This window comes from Polypterus senegalus, chromosome 6, assembly GCF_016835505.1.
Source record: "Polypterus senegalus isolate Bchr_013 chromosome 6, ASM1683550v1, whole genome shotgun sequence".
Taxonomy (NCBI): domain Eukaryota; kingdom Metazoa; phylum Chordata; class Cladistia; order Polypteriformes; family Polypteridae; genus Polypterus; species Polypterus senegalus.
In genome coordinates this window covers 125,441,782-125,468,631 of record NC_053159.1, presented here as the reverse complement: position 1 = coordinate 125,468,631, position 26,850 = coordinate 125,441,782, and the positions used below count along the sequence as shown (strand labels likewise).

At 38.6% G+C, this 26,850-nt stretch overlaps 1 protein-coding gene across 2 annotated transcripts; it reads right to left on the bottom strand.

The window, feature by feature from the left end:
- Positions 1-1,858: 1,858 nt before the first annotated feature.
- Positions 1,859-26,239, bottom strand: crybb1l3 (crystallin, beta B1, like 3). Of its 2 annotated transcripts, none has more exons than XM_039755010.1 (7): positions 26,026-26,239; positions 25,721-25,913; positions 15,855-15,931; positions 12,562-12,680; positions 10,371-10,503; positions 9,714-9,856; positions 1,859-2,759 (listed from the first exon to the last, which is right to left on the bottom strand). In XM_039755010.1, the coding sequence occupies exons 2-7, from the start codon at positions 25,842-25,844 to the stop codon at positions 2,591-2,593; spliced, it is 765 nt and encodes a 254-aa protein (XP_039610944.1). In that variant the 5' UTR covers positions 25,845-25,913; positions 26,026-26,239; the 3' UTR covers positions 1,859-2,590. The 2 variants fall into 2 exon arrangements, with proteins under 2 accessions (XP_039610944.1, XP_039610945.1); XM_039755011.1 differs by lacking the exons at positions 25,721-25,913; positions 26,026-26,239 and adding exons at positions 19,522-19,645; positions 20,789-20,823.
- Between the last annotated feature and the right edge of the window lie 611 nt (positions 26,240-26,850).

The window sequence follows — 26,850 nt, the reverse complement described above, 5'->3', positions numbered from 1 at the left end:
TTTTTTTACAAAGGCATTGCCTGCTATGGTCCGTAGCATCACGCACATGTGTGCTTCAGCTGTCTGGTGATAAGGATGTGCGTAACATGTGTCGTGGACTGGGAGTTCTAAAGCACAGTAAAATGTCCTAAGTTCCAAAAGTACTTCCATAAATGCCCACTAGAGGGAGATATCACCATCTAGCAATAAGGGCAACCACTGAATATTTATAAAATAGAAGTTTTTTTCTTTACCCATCACAATGAAGCTGTGTGAAGTGCAAATATGTTCAAAACGAACCACCAGGAGACCCTCTGGATTTATAGGGCAGAGAGCAGTTCCTGGTGGATATTGGCAGGTGGCCACACCTCTTGGGGGACCACCAACAAAACACATAGAACATAACACAGGCAGCTTATAGTCACGACTAAAAAAAAAGAATAACGCACATAATCACCAAAAGCAACATCAACAGAAATAAATGTCACAACAAAAGGCATGAGACAAGACTTTGAACCCAAGCTAGAAAAGGAACCGTTGCTGAAACATGACAGTGTGCAATCAAATGAAAAGAACTGAATAAAAGTTATAAGCATACTTTTAATCTTGTATGTGTTGAGGGGTTAACTTAATCAGCCCATTTTAAAGTCCCAGTGAGCCAGTAGGTGAAAGGCAAGAAGCAAATGTGGTGGACAGGGCCCTGATCCCACTCAACACACAGCCAAGCAGAAAAAAACTGTGCTGCGATTCAGTAAAAGAAACCTTTAAATAAAGTGTCCATTTGCTTTTCATCCAGCTGTTTGCTTTAGATATGCTGAAACAATGGGATGTGGTGGTGCAGCAGCCAGTGTTCATACCGCAAATCTGTGGCGGCACATTTTAAGGATAGAAAAAGGAATGGTTGTTTACTTCACAGCACATTAAAGTCTGAACATATTTACAAAACAAGCAAACCTGGCTGTATTTCTAGTCCGCTTCATGATGTTTCAAATACGGGCTTAGCATTTAATAATAGATGCTGGCCAGTGAGATGTGAGGTTTTTTCAGACAAAGGAAGAAGAAGTAATGTACTATTTGTAATGCATTAAATTATATAATAAGTGACTATATAATATATTTAGTAACTTCTTTGTAAGTAATGAGGAATATAACTAAGATACTGCCCATGAGGAACACGAATGAAATTCAGAGGAGTGGGACAAATATGAACATGAATTGTATAATTATTGAATTATTCTGTAAAGGCAAGGGCTGATAATCATTCCTAATGCTCATGAAGATAAGTAATTGTAATCAGGGAAAGTGTCCCAAAGCCAGAATGTATAATCAGGTAAATGTCTTGGTTAATTAAAAGCGTCTGTTTAGGTACAGCAGTGATACAAGCAGATGGATGGGATATGTCGCTTTGGCAAATGAGCACAGACAAGGTATTAGCTTGTGGAACACATAATCTAAGAGACCACTGACAGTGAAATATTGAGAGGGAACTCTTAATCCGGAGATCATAGGGTGGGAAACTGATACCAAACATATGTTATGACTATTCAAGACTGCCACTATAACGATCAAAAAATAACATTCAGCCTCCTAGCCTGGTGTTTCCTAGTGTAGTCAACTTAAGGGCCTAGTGTTTCAACAAGAGAAATTCAAGGGCAGCATCAGTTAGCAAGCTGCACCTGAAGAATGAGCACCCATTGGAAGAGTCGCCGGTCAATCTGTTACATTCTGCTGTCAGACTGAGAGAAATGTTGCTAGCATGGAGAGCAGCACAAATGAAAAGTAACCACACATTCACAAACTGAAAGTTAAAATAACTTTTTATGTTTATTCATGATTAAGATACAAACAAATGTATGGATTTGGAAGACATGGACAGAAATGTTATGAAGAAATTGAAGATCCGTGGAGCCAACAGCTGCCTGATGGATGGTGAGGACTGAGATTTTTCATCCTGTGGAGAACGATGGTAGTCTTCAGATGCCTGAATCCCTGAGAAAGATATTACCTCGACTCAAACTAAGGCATTCAGAAAGAAAAAGATATAATGCCCAGTTTGCGTAGGCTTCTTGGTGATGGTGCCAAGGTCTGTCTGTTCTAGTTACCAGGAGGCCACACCATTCCAAGACTAAGCTGGCAGTGTGAGTGGGATTTAGAAGCATGGTTCATGCTTTTATTATCTCTCTTTGGTTATTTTTGCCCAATTCCTAATGCAATGCCCTGAGGTGCCATGCATTAGCCAGACAGTCCTCCTTAAAACCTCAGTTCATTAGTTTGATCAGTTAGGTTTAAAACAAGAAAAAAAAAGTAGAAGCTGACTGAAAACAGATCATCCATACAAATTCAGGTGCTCAGTGGCAGGCACATGTGTTATCTGTTGCTCTCATTATTTTCCTGGACTAGGATGAAGATGACCTTTTAGCATATGAAGTAGAAGACCTGGCCTCCATTATGCCAGAGAAGGCTTGGTCAATCAGTATGAACCTGTGACACATGTCTGTCTCTGAGTGGTTCTGTAGCCTGTCCTGGTGATATATATAATTTATTCTTCCCCTCTGCTTCACCCAAAACGTGCCCATTTCTAAGGGCTACATGAAATGACAGAGGCTGATTTCTAAGCGGTGAACTCAAAGCAGCCCCTTCGGTACCACTGCATATCCTTCACTCTTCGGATGGACTGGATCTGAGGGTGAGGGCTTCCCCATTCATTCCAATGCTTGAAGGGCCCACTCTCAAACACATACTGGTATCCACGATATCCAGGGTATTGGTAGCCCACCCAGCTGAAAAAAAACAAGTGAAAAAAGACGTTAGAATGAATGCTGATTTTGGTAGTTCAACTGCCCAAATCATTTTCCAGATTTTTCAAGAAGATGTCCAAGTTGAAGTAATGTTGGTGGTGCAGGTATCTTCTATTTTTTACTTCCTCCATTACTAGAAATCTAGAATTTTTGATATGAGCTATCCTGAACTAAAGACAAGAAAGACAAAGTGATGGATTTCGTGTGCTCTATGAATGCTTTCTGAAAGGAAGATGTCTTCATGTTTACTGTGGGTTGGAATGATTCCTCCTCCTAGATGGTGTTGTTAGACAGTAATGAGAAAAGTAAAGTCCTGGAAAGTAATCACGGAAGACAAGACAGTTGTCTTGTGATAATAAAAGGTTTTCAAAGCTGGGTGTTTTCTTGACTGCCTTATCCAAGAGGTGCTGATTGTTAAATTGTCATTTTTTTCCACACCATCACAGTTGCCTACAGGCCCTCTGGATTGCAGAACTGGATTCCTGAATGCACTTACAAATTATCTGGACTTATTGCATTGAGACAGAGAGAGGTTAAGAGTCCAGAAAAGGTATTTGGGAATAACACAAAAAGATTCTTCTGATGTATTTTAGTGGGTCACCTCAACTGGCATGCACAAGCCTTTATAGATGTTCAGTCATTTAGGCTTCTGGTTGCCTTTCAATGAAATAACAAATCCCCCAATGAAAATAAATAATGTTTAACTATTACAAACATTCACTTTCATAAGAAGAGGCGGCAATGACACAGACTGAAGCATGCTGGTTTTTTGAATGGCTCTTTATTGCCACCTCATGGCCAAACATATTATTGCCCACTCCATTCATAAATGACCCTGCTGAAAGACATTTGTTCTGAAAAACCGTGACAATTGTATGACAAGGATTGGAGCAAAAGAGGCAACAACAGAATCTCCTAAGCCAGGGGTGCCCACACTTTTTCGGCTTGCGAGCTACTTTTAAAATGACCAGGTCGAAATGACCTACCTATATATATAAAATATATACTGAGTATACTTTAAACATGAAATGTATGTTGTCATACCTTGCATAACTGAATAACCTTTATGGCACAATAACAATTCAATACATTTATGGTCACTACAGTATTTGGATTTAATAATCGTCATGTGGGAAAAGGCTGACTCGCATAAATAAGTAGAGGCGAATAACGCAGTCAAGGAGCTTTGGAATTCAGCCGAGTGAAAAATGGCGGCTGTCCGATTAACTGCGATTTTAGTTCCCTCTCCTTTCTCTTTCTCAGATCGCTTTTTGGAAGGACGTCAGTTTCATAGTTTTTATGAACAGTTCGAAAGTGCCTTTCCACATTTTCCTTCTTTGGAACAGCAATGATAGATTGACAGATCAGACAAACGCACTTCGATTGTGACATTGTGAGAGAAAAATCCTCTTCCAATTCCACATCCAGCCCATACCCTCCCCAAACATTTTTTTTAATCCTTCTTTAGTCGATATAAATTGGAAGACTAACTAGATCACAGCCGGAGTTTTGCAGTGGCTCGCGTGTTTGATCGAGCGTGCGGGATGACCAGTGTGTTAGAAGAGAAGAGATCTCAGACTGGCCGCCCTGTATGTCAATCAAGTAGCAAATGCCATAGGGAGGATATATGATAGACTAACGTTTGGAAATTGTTTTTTTTTAATGCAACGTGATCTACCTGCACTACCTTTGCGATCTACCAGTCGATCGCGATCGACGCATTGGGCACCCCTGTCCTCAGCCATAACTGTCAACCGAAGTACAATCAGGGCAGTAGCCACATAAATCAGGTGATGAGACTAAGTTTCAAACAGCTAACCAGGAAATGAAATTCTCAAATGGTCATGTTTTACCACTTCTCCAGGTTAACTGTCTTCAGACTGATTAATTAATTAAAAAAAAAAAACTAAAGAAGCCAACCAGCATTCCTTCTCAGGTTAGGATGCCTACAGCGTTTACCCACTAGTGTTGACTCCTCGAAACACCTTCTGTACTTTTCTCATCATCTCTTCCATTTGAGAGCTCTTGTCAGCACATGGCTACTCCAAGTTTACTTAGTCTTCTGACAGAAGGGGATTTTGATCCTCATGCTGGAGTCACCTCTGGGCTGCCCTCATTGGCCATATCTGGTCCTGAATTCTAATTAAAATGTCAAGTGTCAAGTACATAACTCCACATAGTGCTGCCTAATACAGCAGGGATCAGAGGACCACTCAGCCTAATGAGCTTCCATTCTGCCATATATCAGGCTGAGGGACTCCTACTCTGCTAGCTAATGTCCATTACCATCCATCTATTATTTTATCATCCATCCAGTGTTCCAGCCAGTGTCCTAATTAGAAGACAGTGCTGGCTGAAAATGGAACTTGGTATTTAATTATCTAGCCTTTTAGTACTTTCCCTATGCCACATTATAGATTTTCCTTTTCTAAGAACATTATGCTAGCTTTTGTGAATCAAAACAGATTTTTACTTTATTTCAAACATTTAACTAACACAGAAACTTTATGATACATTTATACAGTGTTAAATGAAACCAATTTGGCTTCCTTGGTCATTTGCACCTCATTATTAACTAGTGTCATATTAAGAAAGTAAGAAGTAATTAAAACCTAAATTCAGCTACAGTATTTAAAACTGCAATAAGCGATGAAGGGTTCTGAATTGTAACAAGCAAGTTTACTAAAATTAATGGCACAAACCTTGGATTCTAACTAAGAAATTGATTAAAGCAAAAAGTTCCAGCCACTGTGGCCCTCCAGCACTGCAATTGATGACCCCTACTTTAGGTCATCTCAATCATTTTTAAACAGATAAGATTCTGGGTGTCAACAATTCTGTGTAACAATATTGTATTCTGTTGTTTAGTTCTGGACAAGCCTCAGTCACCACTAGCAGGGATTATTAATTTGTTTATTTTCAAAACATGTTTTTTCAGTACTGGCTCACTTGGACTACAACTGGCTGCAAGACAGAAACCGCAACTGAATGAGACAGCAGTGCAGTGCAGGGCTCATGTAGACACTGGCATTGACTCACTCCAGTCCATGTAGCATGGGCATCTCTGGCAAAGGCATAGCCAGAGGGGTGGATTTTAGGTTTGATGTCCCCTGAAATGTACTGAGTTCATAAGAATTACTTATAAACGGTATAAAATGACTAAATAAAAATAAAATAGGGGTCATTATTTTTGGTCCTACCTCATCCACTACTGAAATCATCAGTCAGTTAGGCACCTTGTCAGCAAGATTCATAATGATGTCAGGAACCTGGGAATCATCTTTGAGTCGTTGCTATGTCTATATAAACTAATTTCCACGGTTGTGAATTCCAGTTTTTACCAACTGCGGCAAATCTGAAAATGAAAATCTTTTCTCTCGCTGAAGGACATGGAAACAGTCACTCATGCTTTTATCACATCTCCCCTGAACTAGCCTCTCTCCAATGGCTACCAGTGAGATTTCGTAGTGATTTTAACATTTTGTTGTTTGTTTTCAAAGCCATGTTCTTGCTCCAACATACGTCTATGGTCTCCACACTCCACACTTGGCACCGAGGGCATTGAGGTCATCTGGACAACTACTCCTCGTAGTTCCAAGATCTCAGTTGAAGTCTAGGGGAGACAGAGCTTTCTCTGTTTTTGCTCCTAGGCTTTGGAATGACCTGCCTCTCCATATCAGGTCTTCATCCTCTATCGAGGTTTTGAAAAGACCCACTTCTTCTCTTCTGCCTCTCTTTCTCTGAGTGTAAGGGTGTGTGTGGGGGGTGGTGTTAATTTGTTTTATGAATCTGTTTTTATACTATTGTTGTATTGTGTTTATTTTACTGCCCCTTTGTACAGCACTTCGGCTCTACATCGGTTGTTTTAAATGTGCATTTATTAATAAATCTGACTTGATCTGAGTTGGAATCACCAACCTTTTGACGTAGTGGTCAATATGAATCACGGTTTATCTTGTTTTGATGTCTAGCTATGCAAATTGTTGAGCGTTTTGGGGTTCCTCCCTATTTTTGTCCTTTAGACCCAAAAAAACTAATTTTAGGCAGTTTTTGGACCATATTTTGCACAGGAAATTACACCCTTATGATAAAGAGTAAACCAATAGGAGTCTCAATCAAAAATGATCAGAAACACTTAAAGGTTGTGTATGTCACATTAACTGACCCCAGAGGTCCCCCCCCAATGGGATACGAGGAGTCAAAGTTTCTCTTTTTAACAAAGCTTTGAAAACATGGGGATCAGTTTTATAGGCATATAGAATGTTGTTTTATGCTATTTCAAGATAACTGATCATGAATATGATAATATTTTTGATATCTGATTCTTTAGCGGTGGTCCTATCCCTCTTAGAGCCACTCTCAGGAAGTTAAAAATGACACATTTCAAACATAAGCATGTGGGGTATTGTTTTAGACTACTGTATTTCAAGATCAGTTATTATGAATATGATATTATTTGTGATCCTTCACTAAGGGTCTCAGTGTCTGTGGAGCACGACCAGATGGTAAAAATGACATATTTGAATTACAATTGAGAAAATGTGACTTTAAACATTTAAACTGAAGCGCAAATTTTAATGTTCCAAATATCTGATCTAACTATTCTTGTATATTATGCACTTCTACCTCATGGAGCAAATCATTCCATTTCTAATGAACACCCTGAATTAGAGCAGCTTATACTAATTTAGACTTTATTTATGACAATTCTGACTGATTAACCATTGACTTGTAGATGAAATTATGATTCACGTACTTTCTCATCTTACTGAAATTTACTTATTGCTGGGATGTGGGAGGAATCTAGAGGGTCAGCAGCAAAAACACAGGTAGGACAATGTTCAAATGTTCTAACTACTTCTAATTTCTAATAATTTAATGTCATTGAAGCAGCAATCACCATCACAAGATGTTCATTACAACCTACAGAAGCACGGGCTCATTGATTTAAAGATATTGATAAACTGCCTCTGTACTACTTAAGGCAGCCTTTAGCAAACCTACAGAGAAACTGGAATCCATTAAACACTCAATCTATTTTTATGTAGTGCCTTTCATGGGTCCACAATTACTGTACATGCACTAATAATAAACTACAGCAGCAAAGACTCAGTTAGTTTGTATTCAGTCAACTACACTCTGCACAGCCCTTCCTGAACAAAATTTGAGTTCGATGAATTAATCAAAACCAAACTTTTTAAGAAATTTGACTACAAAAAGCACTCATGATATCCTGAAGAAAGCATCAGATCATTCACTTGGGAATATAAATCAATGCAAAAGCCTGTCTGAATAGGCAAGTGATACAAGCTTTCTCATCTCTGTTCCTCCACCACGTTTATACCTCTTTCTGAGCAGTGGTGAGGAAAGGCGCTATACTAGCTTTTAAAAGACACAGCAAAGCTAAATTGGGAGCAGAAGATGTATTTCATTATTTTAGGCTTTGCAGCCACATGGCCAGAACTTTTATAATTGTTTGGCTGGCTAAAATGTTGATCCTAAGCCTTCTGTGAGACTAACACATTGGGATGATTTCTCCAGTTAACCTTAATATTGATTACTTCTAGGCAGGGGTGGGCAGTGTCGGTCCTGGAGAGCTGCTGGGGCTGCCGGTTTTTGTTCCAATGCAGTTTCTTAATGCTGATGACGCACTTATTGTCCAAGTGACATTTTGATGCTTCATTTTAGTGGTCTCGCTTGTTAAGGTTCCCTACCCTTGATTGCTTATTTCAATCTTAAACAGCTGCATTCGGTGTTTTAATGGCTCCTTATTAACAATAAGATGTAAATGACAAATCAGCCAGCAGTTCTCCATCCAGTTTGTTTCCATTTATATCTGTGTGTGTTCATCATCCACTGTTTGGTTTAATAAAACATGTAGTAGAAAATGTGACAGACTGAAAATGACCTGTTTTAGGCTTCAAATCATTTGGATGATATCCTTGGAGAGTACAAAAACTACGATATAAGAACCTTACATTGCAGACTAACAAGCCATAATATTGCATAAGGTGTGAGACTGGCAAGGACTGATTTCTAATTAAGTAGTTGGGTTGGAATGTAAACCAGCAGCCACTGTAGCTCTCCAGGACCGATATTGCCCACCCCTGTTCTACGGTAAGCATTCACACTAAAAGACCTCCGTCACCCAGCAGTGCTGTAGCCTGTTTTGTAGACTTCCTTAATCTGATCAGCGTACTATAAGTACATTAAGTGTCCATGTAACACTCAATATAATTAAATTGTGGAAAGGTACAGAAAGCAACTGATACACACTAACAGCACCCCCTCATGATTCAAGAATATGGAAGGCTTTGCTAAACATGTCAGTATCACCTTTACTCCTCGCCTGTCAGCCTTCCCACTCATGACTTTTCTTCTGGTGTCGTGCTTATGTGTCATATCCCTATCGTGCCTTGGAACATAGCAGTGTTGTGATGTGTGCCCACTAGTGACACTTCATTTCCTTAACCTGCTACTAGGATTTCTTTTTCTTGAAAAAATATATTTCCCATAGGCCGTAGGTTTCTCTTTCCTTCTTTGTTGCTAGATGCCTGTGGCATTTTATTACGGCTCTGGAGATATGTTGTTTATTGATTGGACATGCAAGTAAGAATTTCACAGTACTGTATTACTTCTGGACACAATAATTGTTAGATAAAAAATATAACTGTGCACCAGGGAGCAGGACTGATGAGTTTGTTTTAAGGAATGGTTAAAAAATACATACTTCTAAAAACATTTCAAGACTGAACAGCAATGGCGAACAGATAGGCCTTCTAATGTATTAATAAAGGCCTAACAGAAATAACAGTTTATTTATTTATTTGTTGCTATTCAGTGGCAGTATTTCAGTTTTTTTGGTAAACCTTAAGCTTCGAAAGTCCACAGAATGCCCTGGGGAAAACACACACAAAAAAAGCACATTTTACTCACGTTCCCCCAGTGACTTGAATGCTGGCTACTCTATCCTGAAAGCCATATGACCACAGGCTGGGGATGTCTTCATCACACACCTCCATTTTGCGTCCTTCAAAGTTTACACACTCATAGAGACAAATCTTGTGGTCCTGTGCATCCTAGTGAGCAAAGAGAGAAAGAGAGTGTGTGGGTTCAGCCTCTCCCATTCATCAGAAGCAGTGCAGTCTACTGCGGCCTTGAAGAGAAAAGCCACCAAATCAAATATTGTGGCTTGCCTATAATAAACTATTTGATTACTTGGGTATCATGTGTAATTAAAAAATAGTAGACAAATATTTCAGCCAAAGCCATTTTTTGTTTCCTTTCTTAAAAGCCTTCACCACTTTGGCCATGACTGATTACGGAGATGTAATGTTCAAACCATGTGTCAGTCTCCATTTGATGAGCAAGTTCACTAAAACCAGTGGTGGGTGCAGCATGAGGTACCTTGTTTCTGTTTATTCCATTATACTGTATTAATATTTCTTCTTTTACCTCTGTTCCCACCCAGGAATCCTCTCGGTGGAACTTTCCATTGCCTAACAGCTGCAGGAAAGCTTTTCCTCGTGCTTGAAAGATTTTTGCTCATAGTTGTAGCCAGGGTTTGTTAAATAATTTGTTACATCTACTTACCATGCGGACAGGACGGAAGGACATGATTCGGTCATTCCTGTAACTGTTTGACCAGGTGTCCCATCGAGGATATTCTCCTTTCTCAAGCAGGAACATCTCTCCACAGAAATTCTGCTGTTCATAAGCTACCCATCTAAACAGTATGAGAGGCGAGGGAGTTTGTGTTAGGGAAAGATTACCAAAAGCAGGGCACATATACCTCTAAAAATACTGAACACAATTGGGAACTGTTCAGACCTTCTATGGCATAAGTAAGGGCCTAAGAAAAAGAATTTGCAACTTAAAAAATGCAAATGAAATCCAGTAAATAATAAGACAATATCAGTATTTTCAATCTACAGTAGATGCCTCAGAGGACACATGGGCATTAATAGGGGCAATACCCAGCTGGGGCGCCTTATGATTCCCTTCCTGATTGGGATGCCCAAAGGCTACTGGAACCAGCAAGAGGGGATAAAAGGGAGCAATTCATCCCCCATTATACTAGTTGGCAGTGTCCCTCATATAGAGTTCCAGTCTGGACACCTGCAGGCCTGAATGGTATTTGGAGATTGGAAGTGCAGCCATGTAGGGATTCCTGGGGGATAGAGAGTGCTGCCGCAGGAGGACCTCCTTGGTTTCCTTATAAGTACTTCCCACTGGCCATGGCACGTTACCGGAAGTGTTCCTTGGTCCACCTTAAAAGGACCCCACTGCCATAGCTCAGTGAATCAGAGTTGAGAGGCAGCGGGTGAAGCTTATTGGAAAAGGAAAGAGAAATAGAGAAAGAAAGCAAGCAAGCACATAAAGTCTGTGTATTTGCCGGAATAATTGTCATTTGGAGATGTTTTGTTTAAAGAATCTTTTCTTTGAACCCAGAGCTGTGTTAGGTTGTCTGTGTTTGGGGTCATGATACATACATACATACATACAGACCTGCTTAATTCAATTCACAGGGGCCGGAGTCTGTTCTGGCATAAGGCAAGAAACACCTCTGGACAAGGCTCTGTCTATTACAAGACCTAATGTATACTATTTATTTGGTAATGTTTACATTTTATTTTTGATTTAGCTTGTTTTAAAAAGGTGTAGTTAAATTTATTGTTTTAATTACATTTTGTATTCCTTTAGATTGTATTGAATTAATGAGTTTAATGAATTAACTACAAGTCAATCAGACACATGAAGCTACATCTTATTTAGAAATCTGTACTTTGCTCCCCTAACTTATTTAGAGAGCAAAGAAATCCAAACATTTAATACAAAGTTTTTCACTCAGAGATACTGATGCATTCTAAAGATTAGCCGAGGTTCATCATGCTTAATTAAAGACCCTAATAATAAAAGGCTGCCAAACTCTTAAAACATTTTGAACCATTCCTCATGAAGAGAGAATTTTTTTTTTTAACTTTAAATTAAATAGGACATTGTCTTCCCACTTTGTTTTGGTAAATGGGCTACAATTCTTTTGGTGGAGTAAGATAAACATTATGTGCTAGCAAGTCACTGTTAGGTTCACTGCTCTGATTGTTCATCAAGCACAAATGTCACATTGGATGTGACTCGATAGTTAGGGATCATTCTAAAATCCATAACTGTCTCATAAATAAGTGAACATTTGATTCTAATAGGGTCAGAGTGTGGTACAGCCCCTAAAATGTGACCCAGTGAAGCAGGTACCTGATGACATTGTCCACAATTACGAGTCTGAACCCAGGTACATTTTGGACAATCTGAGTCAGAAGAAATTAGTTTTTTTAGTGGCAGGTTGAAAGCTGCCATATATTGGATTGTGTACTTGTTTGAACATCCATCCATTATCCATCCCGCTATATCCTAACTACAGGGTCACGGGGGTTTGCTGGAGCCAATCCCAGCCAACACAAGGTGCAAGGCAGGAAACAAACCAGCCCAACGCAGGGCACACACACAACAAGCACACACTAGTGACAATTTAGGTTCGCCAATCCACCTAACCTGCATGTCTTTGGACCGTGGGAAGAAACACTTGTTTGAATAGTGTTATGTTATTATTCCTGATTGCATTTTTTTACGTCATGTGCTGTGCCAGGATTTATGCCAGGTAAGGCTTTAATGGTGCAAACACATTGAACAATAACATTTCTGTTACGCTTTGAGAGTGATTATGCGTGATAGAAGGCAAAACACAAACAGATGGGTACAACAGCGGAAACAATGAGGCAAAACTCACGGTCCACAGTCCACTCGAATGGAGCCAACGCGGTCAAACCCCTTGTCACACAGGTTGCGGCATTCGCCATTGAATTCCATTCTACGCCCCTGGAAGTTTTCATACTCATAAAACACAATCTGCATAGAGAAAAGCAAGGATAAACAATCAAAATCAGATATACAAACTTGCCAATATTCAAATTTTAGTCATGCAGTTCTTTACTATTGCTCTGTGCCAGCTCTTCTGCTTCCTGCAAGACCAGGGTGACAATCACTAACCCGGAGACCAGACTGGACTTTTTTTTTGTTTTGTTTCAATCATCTTCTATTAAACAAACACATTGCTTCATTAGACTCCTTGCTGAGAGTGGCCTTTGGTTTCTTTTGATTTGGCCTTATAGCAAACATTCACACAAATTATTCCTATTAAGCAATTTCTGAAAAGTAGACATGACTCTATTGACAAACTCATATACCCACTGGGACAATTTAAAGTTACAAAATAACCTAACACACAAGTTTTTTAGATACTGAAAGAAAACCAGGTACCTGAAGAAAAGCCTACAGATTCAGACAGAAAATGTGCAAACTTTACACAGTGGCTAGGTAGAGGCCCAAACCAAGGACTTTAGAGTACTAAGATGGCAGTAGCACCAACCCTAGCATGTCCAAATTATATTATCTATCTATCCATTCATCCATCTTCCTAACCCACTTATCCAGGGCAGAGCTGCAGGGTAGCTGGAGCCTAGCCTAGTAATCATAGGGCACAAGGCAGGACAGGATGGCAGCCTATCACAGGATGAATACACACAAACACACACACATGAGGGCCAATTTAACATCACCAGTTCACCTATCCTAGAAGTCTTTGGACTGTGGTAGGAAACAGGAACACCCTGAGGAAAGACACGGGGAGAACATGCAAACTCCATGCAGAGAACCGGTCACCATAATGTGAGGCAGCAGCACTACCACTGCACCATCGTGTCACCTGAATTATATTATAGTACTAGGGGGCTTTGCTTGCCAACCCCCTGGCGTGTGCTACGCACAAGCCACTTTGCATCTCTGCTGCTCGCGTATGTGGATTTCACTTTCACCAAACAACAAATCTTTTAATTCTCACGGATAGGCCTCTTCATTGGGAAGAAACACTAATTTTCCCTGATGGCAGCATGAATTAGACGATCTATATGTCTGTGACTTAAAGTTTAAAGCCAAACAATATCTATATACTTCTGTCATATCACCTATGTCCATATATTCTACCTCTTTTCGGTGTTCCGTTATTTCACCGAGTAATAATTTCCGTTTGTTTGTGCTAATGTGATCTTTACTATCATTTTTTTGAGACTTTCGAATTTTAGTACTTTCATTATCTCTAACCTGCTCTGCATGTGTATCGCGCCAATGTTTTCGAACCTCTTTACGAAGTTCTACAGTACTTTGTCTTCTACTCTTTGTCTTTTATCTCCAACCACGCTTGGAGCCGTGAGCGCAGGAACCATGTCAGAGAATAGAATTCACACGAATGAGAAGTAATTGGAGTGTGGGTGTGGTTGTAAATGTTTGAGAAGAGGGCAGGACTTATCCAAATCTCTTGGCAAAAAGTCTTGTTTCGCAGAACCTGAAATTATCTCTCGCGGGAGTTGAAATTATCTCTGAGAAAGTCTTGCCCCAGGATTTCCTTTTATAATAGAGAGATATTATATTATATTATATTATATTATATTATATTATATTATATTATATTATATTATATTAGTGGTTCTCAAGTTTTGTCCTAGGGTCTACTGTGACTGCAGATTTTTGTTCTTACTGGTTTCACAATCAGTGAGTCATTTTACCTCTCATTTTTTAGCTGGCCTTTTCTTATTCTGCATTCAGAAAAAACACAGCAGTGTGAGATTTACCTTTGTAAGAAATGTATACATATTTACATTTTCACCATAAGTTTAAGAAATAATGATAAATACATTATATACATACAGCAATCCTGAAAGAGTACAAATACTTTGGTGTCTAATATGCTCAAATGTAAGCAACAGCTTAATTAACAAGTACACCTGGAAAAGTTCACTGAAAATCGTAAAGATGATGATGAAAATCTTAGAAACACATATAAAAATTATTCCCATGTAATATACATGAATGTGTGTTCCATTTCAATAAAAATGAAGCAAGCCTACTTTTGTAATTTCTGGAATGACACCAAAACATAAATTCTGGTAAATATTTGGAGTCAAATTTAAAGACAACAGAGGAAACATTAATGTCTGCACAGTCACATCAGGGCAGTTCAGGGGACAGTGAGGCAGAAGCATTAACCACATCGCCCCAATCTATATTATGTTATATTATATTATATTATATTATATTATATTATATTATATTATATTATATTATATTATATTATATTAGATTAGATTAGATTAGAATAGATTACTAAATTTTGAATTCAGGTGGCACGTTGGCGCAATGGTAGTGCTGCTGTGTGGGTTTCCTCTGGGTGCTCCAGTTTCCTCCCACAGTTCAAAGATATGCAGGTTAGGTGCATTGCCAATCCTAAATTGTCACTAGTGTGTGCTTGTTGTCTGAGTGTGTGTGTGTGTGTGTTCCCTGCGGTTGGCTGGCGCCGTGCCCGGGATTTATTCCTGCCTTGTGGCCTGTGCTTGCTGGGATTGAGTCCAGCGGACCCCCCGTGTCCCTGTAGTTAGGATATAGTGGGTTGGGAAATGACTGACTGAGTATATTTCATTAACAATTCTGCAATGTTAAAGTAGTGTTTGTTTATATATATATATATATATATATATATAGTTTACAGTATATATATACATGTCCTGTGGTGTTAACAGCTGATCTACAAATAGTGCCTTATCCATTGACAGACAGACAGACAAATCTTGGTTTTAAATGTTTATATCAGTGTTTGTTATATAAAAGGCTGAAGAACCAGAACATAATCCTTTTAGTAACTTTTAGAAAAGTAATGAGAAACAAATCTAATAAATATTTGGCTTGATCTGTGCTGTCGAACACCTACCGTATATAGAACAGTAAATGACTTTTTGCCCCAAATTCACAATTTTTTCCATATGTTCTTTCTCCTGTACTGTCTTTCTAGCAAAGAACAATGTCTCTCACTGATCCTCATACAACTGTCAAATAAAAGCAACTTTCCACAAAGCTGTCTGTTTAATTCTTATACAGTATCTTATTCTACAAATTACAATGTATTTGGATCTTGTACGTTTTGACAGATAACAATGTCTGCCAAATTAACAATAATAATAATTACAATAATACCTTGTAGTTGCGCAGCCCAGCAGCTGAATGACTTCCGATGATACCCTGAGCTCCAGTGTGAGACATGGTGGGCAGAACTGTAACCAAGAAAATAAATCAAACATGTAATTTACTGAATATTTGTACCTTTTGCATAAAAGCTGACAGAGGTTAATGTCAATGATACGATTGTCACTTTTCTTCTCTCACTACAATGTTTTGCTCATTCTAGCCCATATACAGTTAGTTATTCAAAATGCTGTTCAAGCACTACATCCTAACTAAGAATTTATTAGTTAAATAAAATATGCTTTCCAGACATGATTGTGGTTATTTTTGTATAAATGAAGTCACAACCACAATATACAAAATACCAGCCAAAGACTTGTTAAAAAGCATAAAATAAGCATTGGTGACACAGAAGACGCCTGCTGTTGTTATTCTGCTTTCCCACTTCAAGTTGTAAAGAAAATTTCATGCCTTTTAATGCAAAACTAAGACTATCAGTAATGTACTTCTATTGACTTTCCAGCATCTCTAATGTAGAAATAATGCTTATCAGCTGCAGTATAGTCTCATTTTTCCTTTTAAACATCTTATGGCAGTACATGTTGTCATTAGTGTTATTTAAAAGAACAATTGCTTGATTTGTGTATTGAAAGCAGCAGACATTTGACAGACTGGTACTGTGACTTACTGCATTTGCACACTTTGTCATGTCAATGAAAGGCTTTTCAGTATGAAGTAAGTATCTGTTTTTCAAAAGATGCTATCTGCTAAAATCTGGTTTAGATTTTCTTAAAACTGTGAGATATCCTTCATGTCCTCGCCTACCAATCTCTCATAATTCAATTTCAGGATCGTGTCTGGGTCTCTATGAACAGGTACCAGTTGTTACCTTTGGTCAGCCACTACACCCTTTATTGTAGGACCATGGTAACTGGCTGCCACATCTTACATCTAAACTGTAAACTGACTAGCCAGAGAAACACGTCAGCACTACCTGAACTGAAGTTAAATGGTGCCTGTCACTGGTAACCTGTAAAAAGCAGACTGGCTAAGCAAAGGCCAGAACGTGGTATGGACAGCAGTCCGAATACCAAGTTTACCAAGTAAATGAGAAACAATACGCCTCAATAAGATCCATCCTCCAAAATAAAGCCGATTATTACACCACTTTGGATGCATTCTGGCCCAATCTTCAACAAGGTCATAAGTATTCAATGTCCCTGACAGGACACTCTACATACTCATGACAGCTGTGATTCTGAAAAGTATTAGCAAATCATTAGATCTTGAGCAGTTGTTCTGTTTTTTAGCAGAATGTGACTATTTTTATCACTAATATGTTTTTTTCCTATAAAAAGGCTAAAAAAGACACTCTTTTTCAGTAGTAAGACACAGCAACATGGAAGAGAAAAGGGAAAATGACAGCGAATTTCTCACCTGTAGTACACAGTGGCAGCAAAAAGGAGAGACAGAGAGAGAGAGAGTGCGAGAGTGCTACAAGGAAGACTTGTGCTTGCTCTCTGCCTCTCGTCGGGTTATATATACATTCTACTCAAATCCCTTTATTCTTTCTTTCTTTCTCCATATTCCTGACTCGCATTGTGTGCCTTTTGGAATGGCCATGTGACCTTTCCATAATAACAGCTAATACGTTGAAAGGCCGTTTATCTCTTTTGGCCGCTGACTCCACAAAACGTTTTGTTCTTTTTTTGAGTTGGCAGGGCAGCCAGTGAATTCAGCAAAAAAAAAAAAAGAAAGAAAGATGCAACTGAATGTGCAGTGAGCATGAAATGTGCTGAGGCAGAGCGTCTGTTTGGACTCCTCTTTGAATAATGAGTAATACTTCATTTTAACAAAAACTGAAGGAGATGGCAAAGGATAATATTTGATTTCTGACACTTTAGATCACACATAGGGAGAATTTTGTTTCTGCTCTATTGCTAAAGAATTGCTTTTCTGATTAAAGCTACCATTTCCATTTAAATACATCACAATTCCAAACTGTTGAACAATAAAACTGAAAATAGCTCAGTTTTTCAGTCACTGAACTTAACTGTCTCACCATTACTAGACTACATCTTTTCTTATTTTTGCTGCTTTTCTCAATCTTAAGCAAATTAGGGTGCTGTATTTTTCATGCCAAAATTTTGATATGCAATTCTAACGTCGCCTGTATGATGTGACGGGAGCCATAATTGCCCCAGTACACTCACCACAAATATTAGGTGGAGAAGGGGTGAAAAAGAGAGACAGGGGATGATTAGGGGGCCAGAACAGACGGGACTATAATGGGCAATTTAGCCAGGACATCAAGATAAACTAAACTCTTTGCAGAGGATGCCAAGGGATCTTTAATGACCACAGAGAGTTAGGACCTCAGTTTTACGTCTCATCCAAAGGATGAATATACTGTATAATCCTCCAACTGGAAGGGGTAGAGTCAGTTGCCCTCACTGGGCATCTTCTCTTTGCTGTTAGCACAGAAAGAGAAGCTACCATTAGCGACAGCTCCCCCTCTCATCCCGGGGTGGTATTGCTTACCAAAGATGAGCTAGGAAGGTGATGTTCAGATGTGCATGTGTGACACCATCTAATAAATATTACTACAGACTCACTTTGTTGGTAAAGTCACTAGTCTGTTTTAGTCTGATCAGGCTTCAAAAAGATTCTATAGAGCAGGGTATTACTATTGAGCAGTCAGCCGTGTGAGTAGTACTTGCTAATCACACTGGTATCCACCAAGCAACCTGACTTTTAGGATATAAACAAACTGGCATATATAGATATAATATGCATAATCCTGTAACTTGTGTGGTGATTTTTTGGAAAAATAAAAACTTTAAATCTACTATGTTACTATATTTTCAGAAGTAGATAAACAAGGAGTGTAATTAGTGAATAGGCTACTAATTATCTAACTAGTGAAAACAAAAGTTGGAGACTTCATTTACAGAACCAGACCCTGATGCAGGGACAGTAACACAATACTTTAAACTTTTAACACTTCAATTTTGACCCTACAGCGACAGATATACAATTCTGTTTTTATCTGTTTAAGACATCTATTAGCAATGAACTCCAGAAGGTTTCAGATGACAATGTGAACATTTCAATATACCATCCCTGGAATGTTATTTTGCAGAGTTCCCTAAAAGTAACTCGAAATGTTTTTTGGAGTCTTTGAATTTCTCTAAAGGTTGTCAAAAGGTCTCTTTGTAATATTTTAAAGACAGCCAAAGACTTCATATAATACTTTTATTCAGATATAAATTTGGGCTATTGTTCTGTGCTGATAGTGGAAGGCTCCCATCTTAGCAAGATGAAACAAAGGAGAACTGGGCCAACTTAAAAAAATCGATGAAGGTTCTAACATAGGGGGTATTTTCACTCTGCAGCAGACTCACTCTACCTTTCAGGCCTAAACGATCAGGTACCATGTTTCTACCTTTTTATAGGTACCCCATATCTTCACTTCAATATGAATAGCACTGAGGCAGAGCTCAACTGACATGACGTTTGCTGCAGAGTAAAAATGCCTTCATAATAAGAAGCCCCATTACTTTTTTAAGTTGGCTGAGTTCTCGAAAATTTTATCAGGCTTATTAAGGCTTTCAAATGATATAATATCATCATTATTGTCATCACCTTCCTCCTCAGAGGTAACTATTAGTTAACTAACCCTTAAGCCTCTCTGCTTGACTGGCAATCCTTCCTCTAAAGGAGAAATTGAATACCCTTCTTTTTCAAGTGATGATACGAGAAGCACAAAAGAGGCACAACTCTTTCTGTTCTATTTGTATTATCTGCAACAACAAAAAAAAAAAAAACAGAGTGAGGAACAGGAGAAAGAACAGAGTGAAGGGCAAAACAAAGATCAAGACCAGAAAACAAAATGAGAGAAACATCAGAGCCAAATCGCAAACCAAAACTCAATTTCAAAAGGCAGAGCTAAGTTCTAGAACTAGTATCCAATACTGAAAAGAATCACAAATTGCTAAGTTGTGTCCAATCTCAGATGCAAACTGGCTGTTGAGATGACCTTTTAACCCAGGGGTGCCCAATGCGTCGATCTCGATTGACCGGTAGGTCGCAAAGGTAGTACAGGTAGATCGCGTTGCATTCAAAATATATTCATATATCCTCCCTATGGCATTTGCCACTTGATTGACATACAGGGCGGCCAATCTGAGATCTCTTTTCTTCTAACACACTGGTCATCCTACTCGCACAATTAAACGCGCGAGCTACTGCAAAACTCCGGCTATCTAAGTGATCTAGTAAGCCTTCCAATTTATATCGACTAAAGAAGGGATTTTAAAAAAAAAATGTTTGGGGAGGGTATGGGCTGGATGTGGAATTGGAAGAGGATTTTTTTCTGACAATGTCACAATCGAAGTGTGTTTGTCTGATCTGTCAATCTATCATTGCTATTCTAAAGAAGGAAAATGTGGAAAGGCACTTTTGCACTGTTCATAAAAACTACGAAACTGATGTCCTTCCAAAATGCGATCTGAGAAAAAGAAAGGAGAGGGAACTAAAATCGCAGTTAATCGGACAGCCGTAATTTTTCACTCGGCTGAATTCAAATGCTCCTTGCCTGCATTATTCTGCTCTACTTATTTATGCGAGTCAGCCTTTTCCTATATCCAAATACTGTAGTGACCATAAATGTATTGAAGTGTTATTGTGCCATAAAGGTCATTCAGTTATGCAAGGTACGACAACATACATCTATACTAATAAAAGGCAAAGCCCTCACTGACTGACTGACTGACTGACTGACTCACTCACTCACTCACTCACTCATCACGAATTCTCCAACTTCCCGTGTAGGTAGAAGGCTGAAATTTGGCAAGCTCATTCCTTACAGCATATTTACAAAGGTTAAGCAGGTTTTGTTTTGAAATTGTACGCGTAACGGTCATAACTGGAACGTACTTACGTACATATATACGGCCATAGCCTGCAGCTCGGTCGCCGTGAGAGGCGGAGTTGCCTCCCACATCATCACACCTCCAACGTAATTGAGTGCCTGCCCATATAAGGCCATCCGTCAGCAGCAATCCAATAGACACGCTGCCGCTAAATATTCGCGGGTGAAGGATTTTGCTTATGCAAACGAAGATGAGAATGAGATGGTCAGGGATAGACTAGTGTTTGGCACAAACTCAGCAAAAGTGCGATAGAAACTTTTAAGTGCCAGGTCTTAGCTAACATTAAATAAAGCAGTGGACATCGCAAGATCGCACGAGAGAGCACAAGCATAGCTGAGAACCTTCGATGCATGTACTCCGAGCAGCTCACGTAAACTGACTGTGAACGCAGTACGCAGAGAACAAACAAGAGCTCCAAAGAGCGCTGAACAAAAAACGCATTACACAATTGAGAAGGCAGCAAAAGAATATGAAGCGAGTGACGCTTACGAGCATATTCATAAGTGCAGCTACTGCGGAAACAAAGTTTAAATTAAGTTCATAGACAGGCTGCCACTGGCGTTTGTCATGCCTACGACGAATACGATATTCACAAGATACAAGTTTAATGAGAAGACGCAGGGTATGAACGAGACTTTTGATCACTTTGTAACGGAGTTAAAATTGCTGGTGAAGGACTGTGCTTATGCAAATGAATAGGAAAGCAAGGTGTAAAGCTTAACTTTAAATTAGGTTCATAGACACAATGCCGCTGGCGTTTGTCATGCCTAAGATGAATACGATATTCGTGAGATACAAGTTTAATGAGATGACGCAGGGTATAAACAAGACTTTTCATCACTTTGTAACGGAGTTAAAATTGCTGGTGAAGTACTGTGCTTATGCAAATGAAGATGAGATGGTCATGGATAAAATAGTGTTTGGCACAAACTCAGCAAAAGTATGAGAGAAACTTGTCTGAGCTAACATTAAATAAAGCCGTGGACATCGCAAGATCGCACAAGATAGCACAAGCACAGCTGAGAACCTTCGATGCATGTACTCCGAGCAGCTCACGTGAACTGACTTTGCAGGACTGGGAAAGTTAAACCCGTGCTTGCAGTGTGTGATGTCTCTGATAAAGAGGAAGACGAGCTGCTTATTGATGCAGTAGGAAAGGAACAACCCTCTGAATCTGAACAAGCCTTTGTAGACTTTTCAATAGTAAAGCTTAAGTTTAAATTACATTCATAGACACGCTGCCGCTAAATATTCGCAGGCAAATCTACAACTTAATACCGGGAATGCCTGTTAAACATCTTAGATTCACGAGTACCGATTTGGGTAGTAATCACTTCGATGAATGAAACCTGCTATCTTTACAACAGTTGACAACAAAGATGAGATGGTCAGGGATAGACTAGACAAACACAGAATGTAACTTGAACACAACACATCCTCCAAATACGAACCTGATTGAAAGAAATAATGATAATTAAATCCTTGATGACTGCAACACCCGTAACAGTCACAAAACAATTACATTGACAATCATGTTACGTTATTTTTAAAATGTTTCCTTTTCTTTTCCATAACTTCTTTAACACACTACTTCTCCACTGTGAAGCGCAAGTTTTATGTATAAAGCGTACTCAGTATATATATATATATATATATATATATATATATATATATATATATATATATATATATATATATATATATATATATATATATAGCATTTTTAATGTAGGTAGATCATTTCGACCTGGTCATTTTAAAAGTAGCTCACAAGCCGAAAAAGTGTGGGTACCCCTGTTTTAACCCTTCTCCAATTACCCCCGTTGTCATGACCCACACATCTAGCAACCACAAAATGGCATTCCCCATAGTCTAAACAAAATAGTGTCCGAAAAGATTACATATTTTTAAATGAAGGCGCTAATCAAAACAATAACCAAAGAATTTAATTCCTTGAGTGTATATACCCTAGAAACAAAACCTCAATGATTTTTACAGCTTCAGAAAATTCTAGAATGTTTTCCAAAGAAACTCAATTCATAGCACCATACCTTCAGTTTATGATGATTATAATTGCATCCTGTGGTTGGAACAAATTATATCAGACACGGTGGTGTGTATGCTGTGGTTGGACACCTAACCTCCTTTAGATAAAAAAAAAATTATAATTACAGTTTTGGGAGTTAGTTACCTAGACAAAGGTTCACAAAGGTTCTGTAAATATTCTGAATGTAACCTCCCATCCATACTAAAATAGGACTGACAACTCTGTGAAAAATATCATGTGATAATCAAAGGGTCCTATCATTGCTACAGTGACTCCTGAACCCTGAAATCTGACTCAATGACACAAGAAATCAGCTATGAAGAATATTATCACATACTGCATGATACACATATTTTACATAGACAATTCATATCACACTAGGAAACACAACATGCAAACCAAAGTCACACCACCGTATACTTCTGAGCCACATCACACAGAACAAGCACTTTTCATGAGACATGTGTACTTAGCTGCGGTGGGCTGGCGCCCTGCCCGGGGTTTGTTTCCTGCCTTGTGCCCTGTGTTGGCTGGGATTGGCTCCAGCGGACCCCCGTGACCCTGTAGTTAGGATATAGCGGGTTGGATAATGGATGGATGGCATTTGTTCTTAGGCGCTAGTGCTAAAGTTACTCTTTTTATCATGTGGATCATCAGTAGGCAATGCATCATTTTACTAACACTGACAACTGCATGGTGCCTTTAATAATACTTTTTCTGTAAATGCTTCTGCCACTGAAGCATTTAGCCCTAACCAGCCTATGAAATGCTATCTGATGACTTCTTTACATCCAGACCCATAATGGGCACTGAGTATTGTATAAGACCATAGAAATTCAGATTTACAGGCTTTTAGGAGGTCCGTGGGGTTATAATTAGGGGGATCCCAGACCCTTGGGATCAGTCTATTCTGTTTATGCTATGAATAAAATATTTTGTCAAAATAGCAAGATGACTAAACAGAAATATTTCTGAATGATATGTTAATGTTCTGAAATATAAAGTATTAAATAACCAAAAAAGAACTGAACTGAAACATTCCTAAAAGTTCTATTGACATCCTCAATGTAACCGTTTGTCATAACCAAATTAGAAGACTTTACTAACATTCTTACAATGTCCTACAGATGTTTGCAGTAGATGGTAATGTGATATAATAATTAATAGGTCGGTCAAACATGATGTACGCATTATGTTAAAATTATTTTTCACTGTGACATAGGCCACAAAATTAGAGTGCAGAGCTAGTGAGGTACGTGGAAGTCGCCACTTGACTTCAGTCGAGTCCATCAGCCTTTGGTTTGACCACAGCTCTCTGGTACATGCAATGCTGTCTAAAGAGAAATGGGAAGCTGAAAAATGTTTAATAGTGTTTCTGTAAAAAGATAAAACACAGAACAAAAGCTGCAGCTCTTAAAGAGACAAGAGCAAATCTCTCTATTATAAAAAAAAATCCTGAGACAAGACAAGACTATTACCAAGAGATTTTATCAAGTCCTGCCCTCTTCTCAACCATTTACGGTTAACGGCCCACACCCACAGTCCTTTCACCTCTCATTCGTGTGAATGCTCTTGTCAGACACTGTTCCTGCGTTCTCAGCTCTTGTAAATTTAAAAGTTTTCATCACTTTAAGTTCCCAATAAAAAAAGACTTATTATGCCTAAATCTCAATGAAGAATTTCATCCTGTAGGGTTATCAACAGAAGAAATGAGTACATGGGCAATCCCAGGACTGAGAAACAATTAAGTCAAACAAATTTACTCGAAAATTGTCAATTGGTTACACGGCAAGTTGGTTAAATGTGTATCAATAGGCTATGCTGAAACAGTTGGTGGTACTTGTATGGAAGATGAAAACATCAACTTACAATATCCCGTATAATATCTACAACCGTTAACACCGTCCGGTCTTCCTAACGGATGAATTACTGTTGAAAGAAGGATGTATCGTAATGTTATTGCGTAATTTATGCATGAGTGCTGGGCTATACAATAGGACAGTTGAATTAAAAATTGGTCAAACAATTCTGACATGTAAAATTTTAACAGGTGACAAAAAAGGTAATGTAGTACATATTCTGCGGAAAACATTAGACAACAAAGGAAATCTTGATATGCCATTCGTATTAAAACATTTACAGTTTCCCGTTTTTGCTATGACAATTAACAAATCACAGGGACAAACATTTGAAAAAGTCGGTTTATTTATTAGAGAGAGAGAAACGATATTCACTCACGGGCAGTTATACATTGCATTGTCATGATGTAACTCCAAATACGGAATCAAAATTCAAAGCGATATTGACAAAAAGTTAATTCCAAATATTGTTTTTACTGAAGTTTTACAGTAAAAGTGTATATTTTAAAAGTATTTGTGTGTTAATTTCAAAGCCAAACAAAACAAAAATGTATAACGAATACTTCTAACGCAACATGAAGCATAATGTCCTTTCAATTTATTACATTTTACTATTTTTTACTATGGTTATTTACTCGCTCTAATATAAAATAGTTAGGTCTATTATGCATATGTAACAATTCCCATGAAAATAACAATCAGTTTAAATTGTACATCCACTTCTTCATATGTGAGTGGCAGAGCCACGAAGTGGCTAGTGTGTAGTGCCCGCACAGGGGTTGGCGAACAAAGCAAGCAAGGGGTAGAGCCCCCTAGTCTTTTTAAAAGTTATTTGTAAAGTCAAATCTAAAACATGTAGTGCTTGGAGATGTCATCTGCCTCCCAAGTACTATTTAAACAATACTGAGTTGATTCTGCAATATTAAGAGCCACCCCGTCCAATTAAAGCTACCCTGCCTCTGCAAATAAAGATTGAACTGACTGAATTGTTTTGCATACATTTTTTAACATCATCCAGCCACCTATAGCTTTACTTACCTGTCTGTCCAAACAACATCCTGAAAATGGAGTTGGCCTTCCAGAGCAGATGTGTGCCACCTCTGTGAGCAGCAGTCAGCTTTTCCAGTAGTGTGATTGCAGTTGTGAAGAATTCACAAGGCATGGGTGTAAGGGTTCAGGTTGTCAGACTAAATATCTTCCTTTACGTATTAATAGAAAATAGCCTACTTGGCTGAGAAACAGTAATAATAAAAGAAAAACAGTATTGAGGCACTGACTAGAACAAAAAGGAAAAAATTACTGAAAACTCTGTTTCCACTTTAAGCAGATCCAAAAAGACAAACCTCCATCTGTAGGTCATCTGATTAAATAAGTCCAAGGGTGGGGTTTGGATGCCGACCTGGGGCAGGGATAGGTGTCATTTCCCAGGGTATATCTGGAGCAGTGGAAGAAACAGCAGGTTAGTGATAGCACCCCTTCTTACATTGGAGTGGTATTGGCGGATCTACCTGAGCCTTCCTGGTGGTCCCTGTGGTTACATGTATGACACAGGTTAAGCTGGAGACTATAGGCAAAACTGGACAGGTGCATGTCTTCTGTGTTAAAATGGAAGTCATAAATAGAAGCAGTTAAGTGTACTCACTATTCTGAGTGTATGTCACTGGTCAAAAAACATTTGTTCTAATACATTTTTGTGGACCCAGGATTGGAGATTAGTGAATGGCTGCTACTACTGAGTAATCAGTGTTTGTTGTTTTCCAGCACAGTTTACAGAAAGGACTACATAGTGGGTTTTTATTTGATATTTACCAAAATGGATCTCCAATCTGCTCTAGCCCAACATAAAAGTCAAGCAGCGTTTTTTAAGACTAGAGGAAAGTCACTCATGTGGAGTAGGCCTTGGACCTCAAACACTGAGATTGTGGGTTCTAATCCTGCTACTAACATTATGTGATCATAAGCAAGTCAGCTGCTTTAACAGAAAAACGAAAAGAAATGTAATCACTTGTATCATGAATGCAAATTGCTTTGGATAAAGCCATCAACTGATAATAAATCTGTTATAACTTTCAACTAAATCACTTTGACCTGTCCAATATTTTCTGTACAAAGATATATTCCCCAAAATAGCACAAAACAGATTCAGAAATTATTTCAACTTCAAGGAC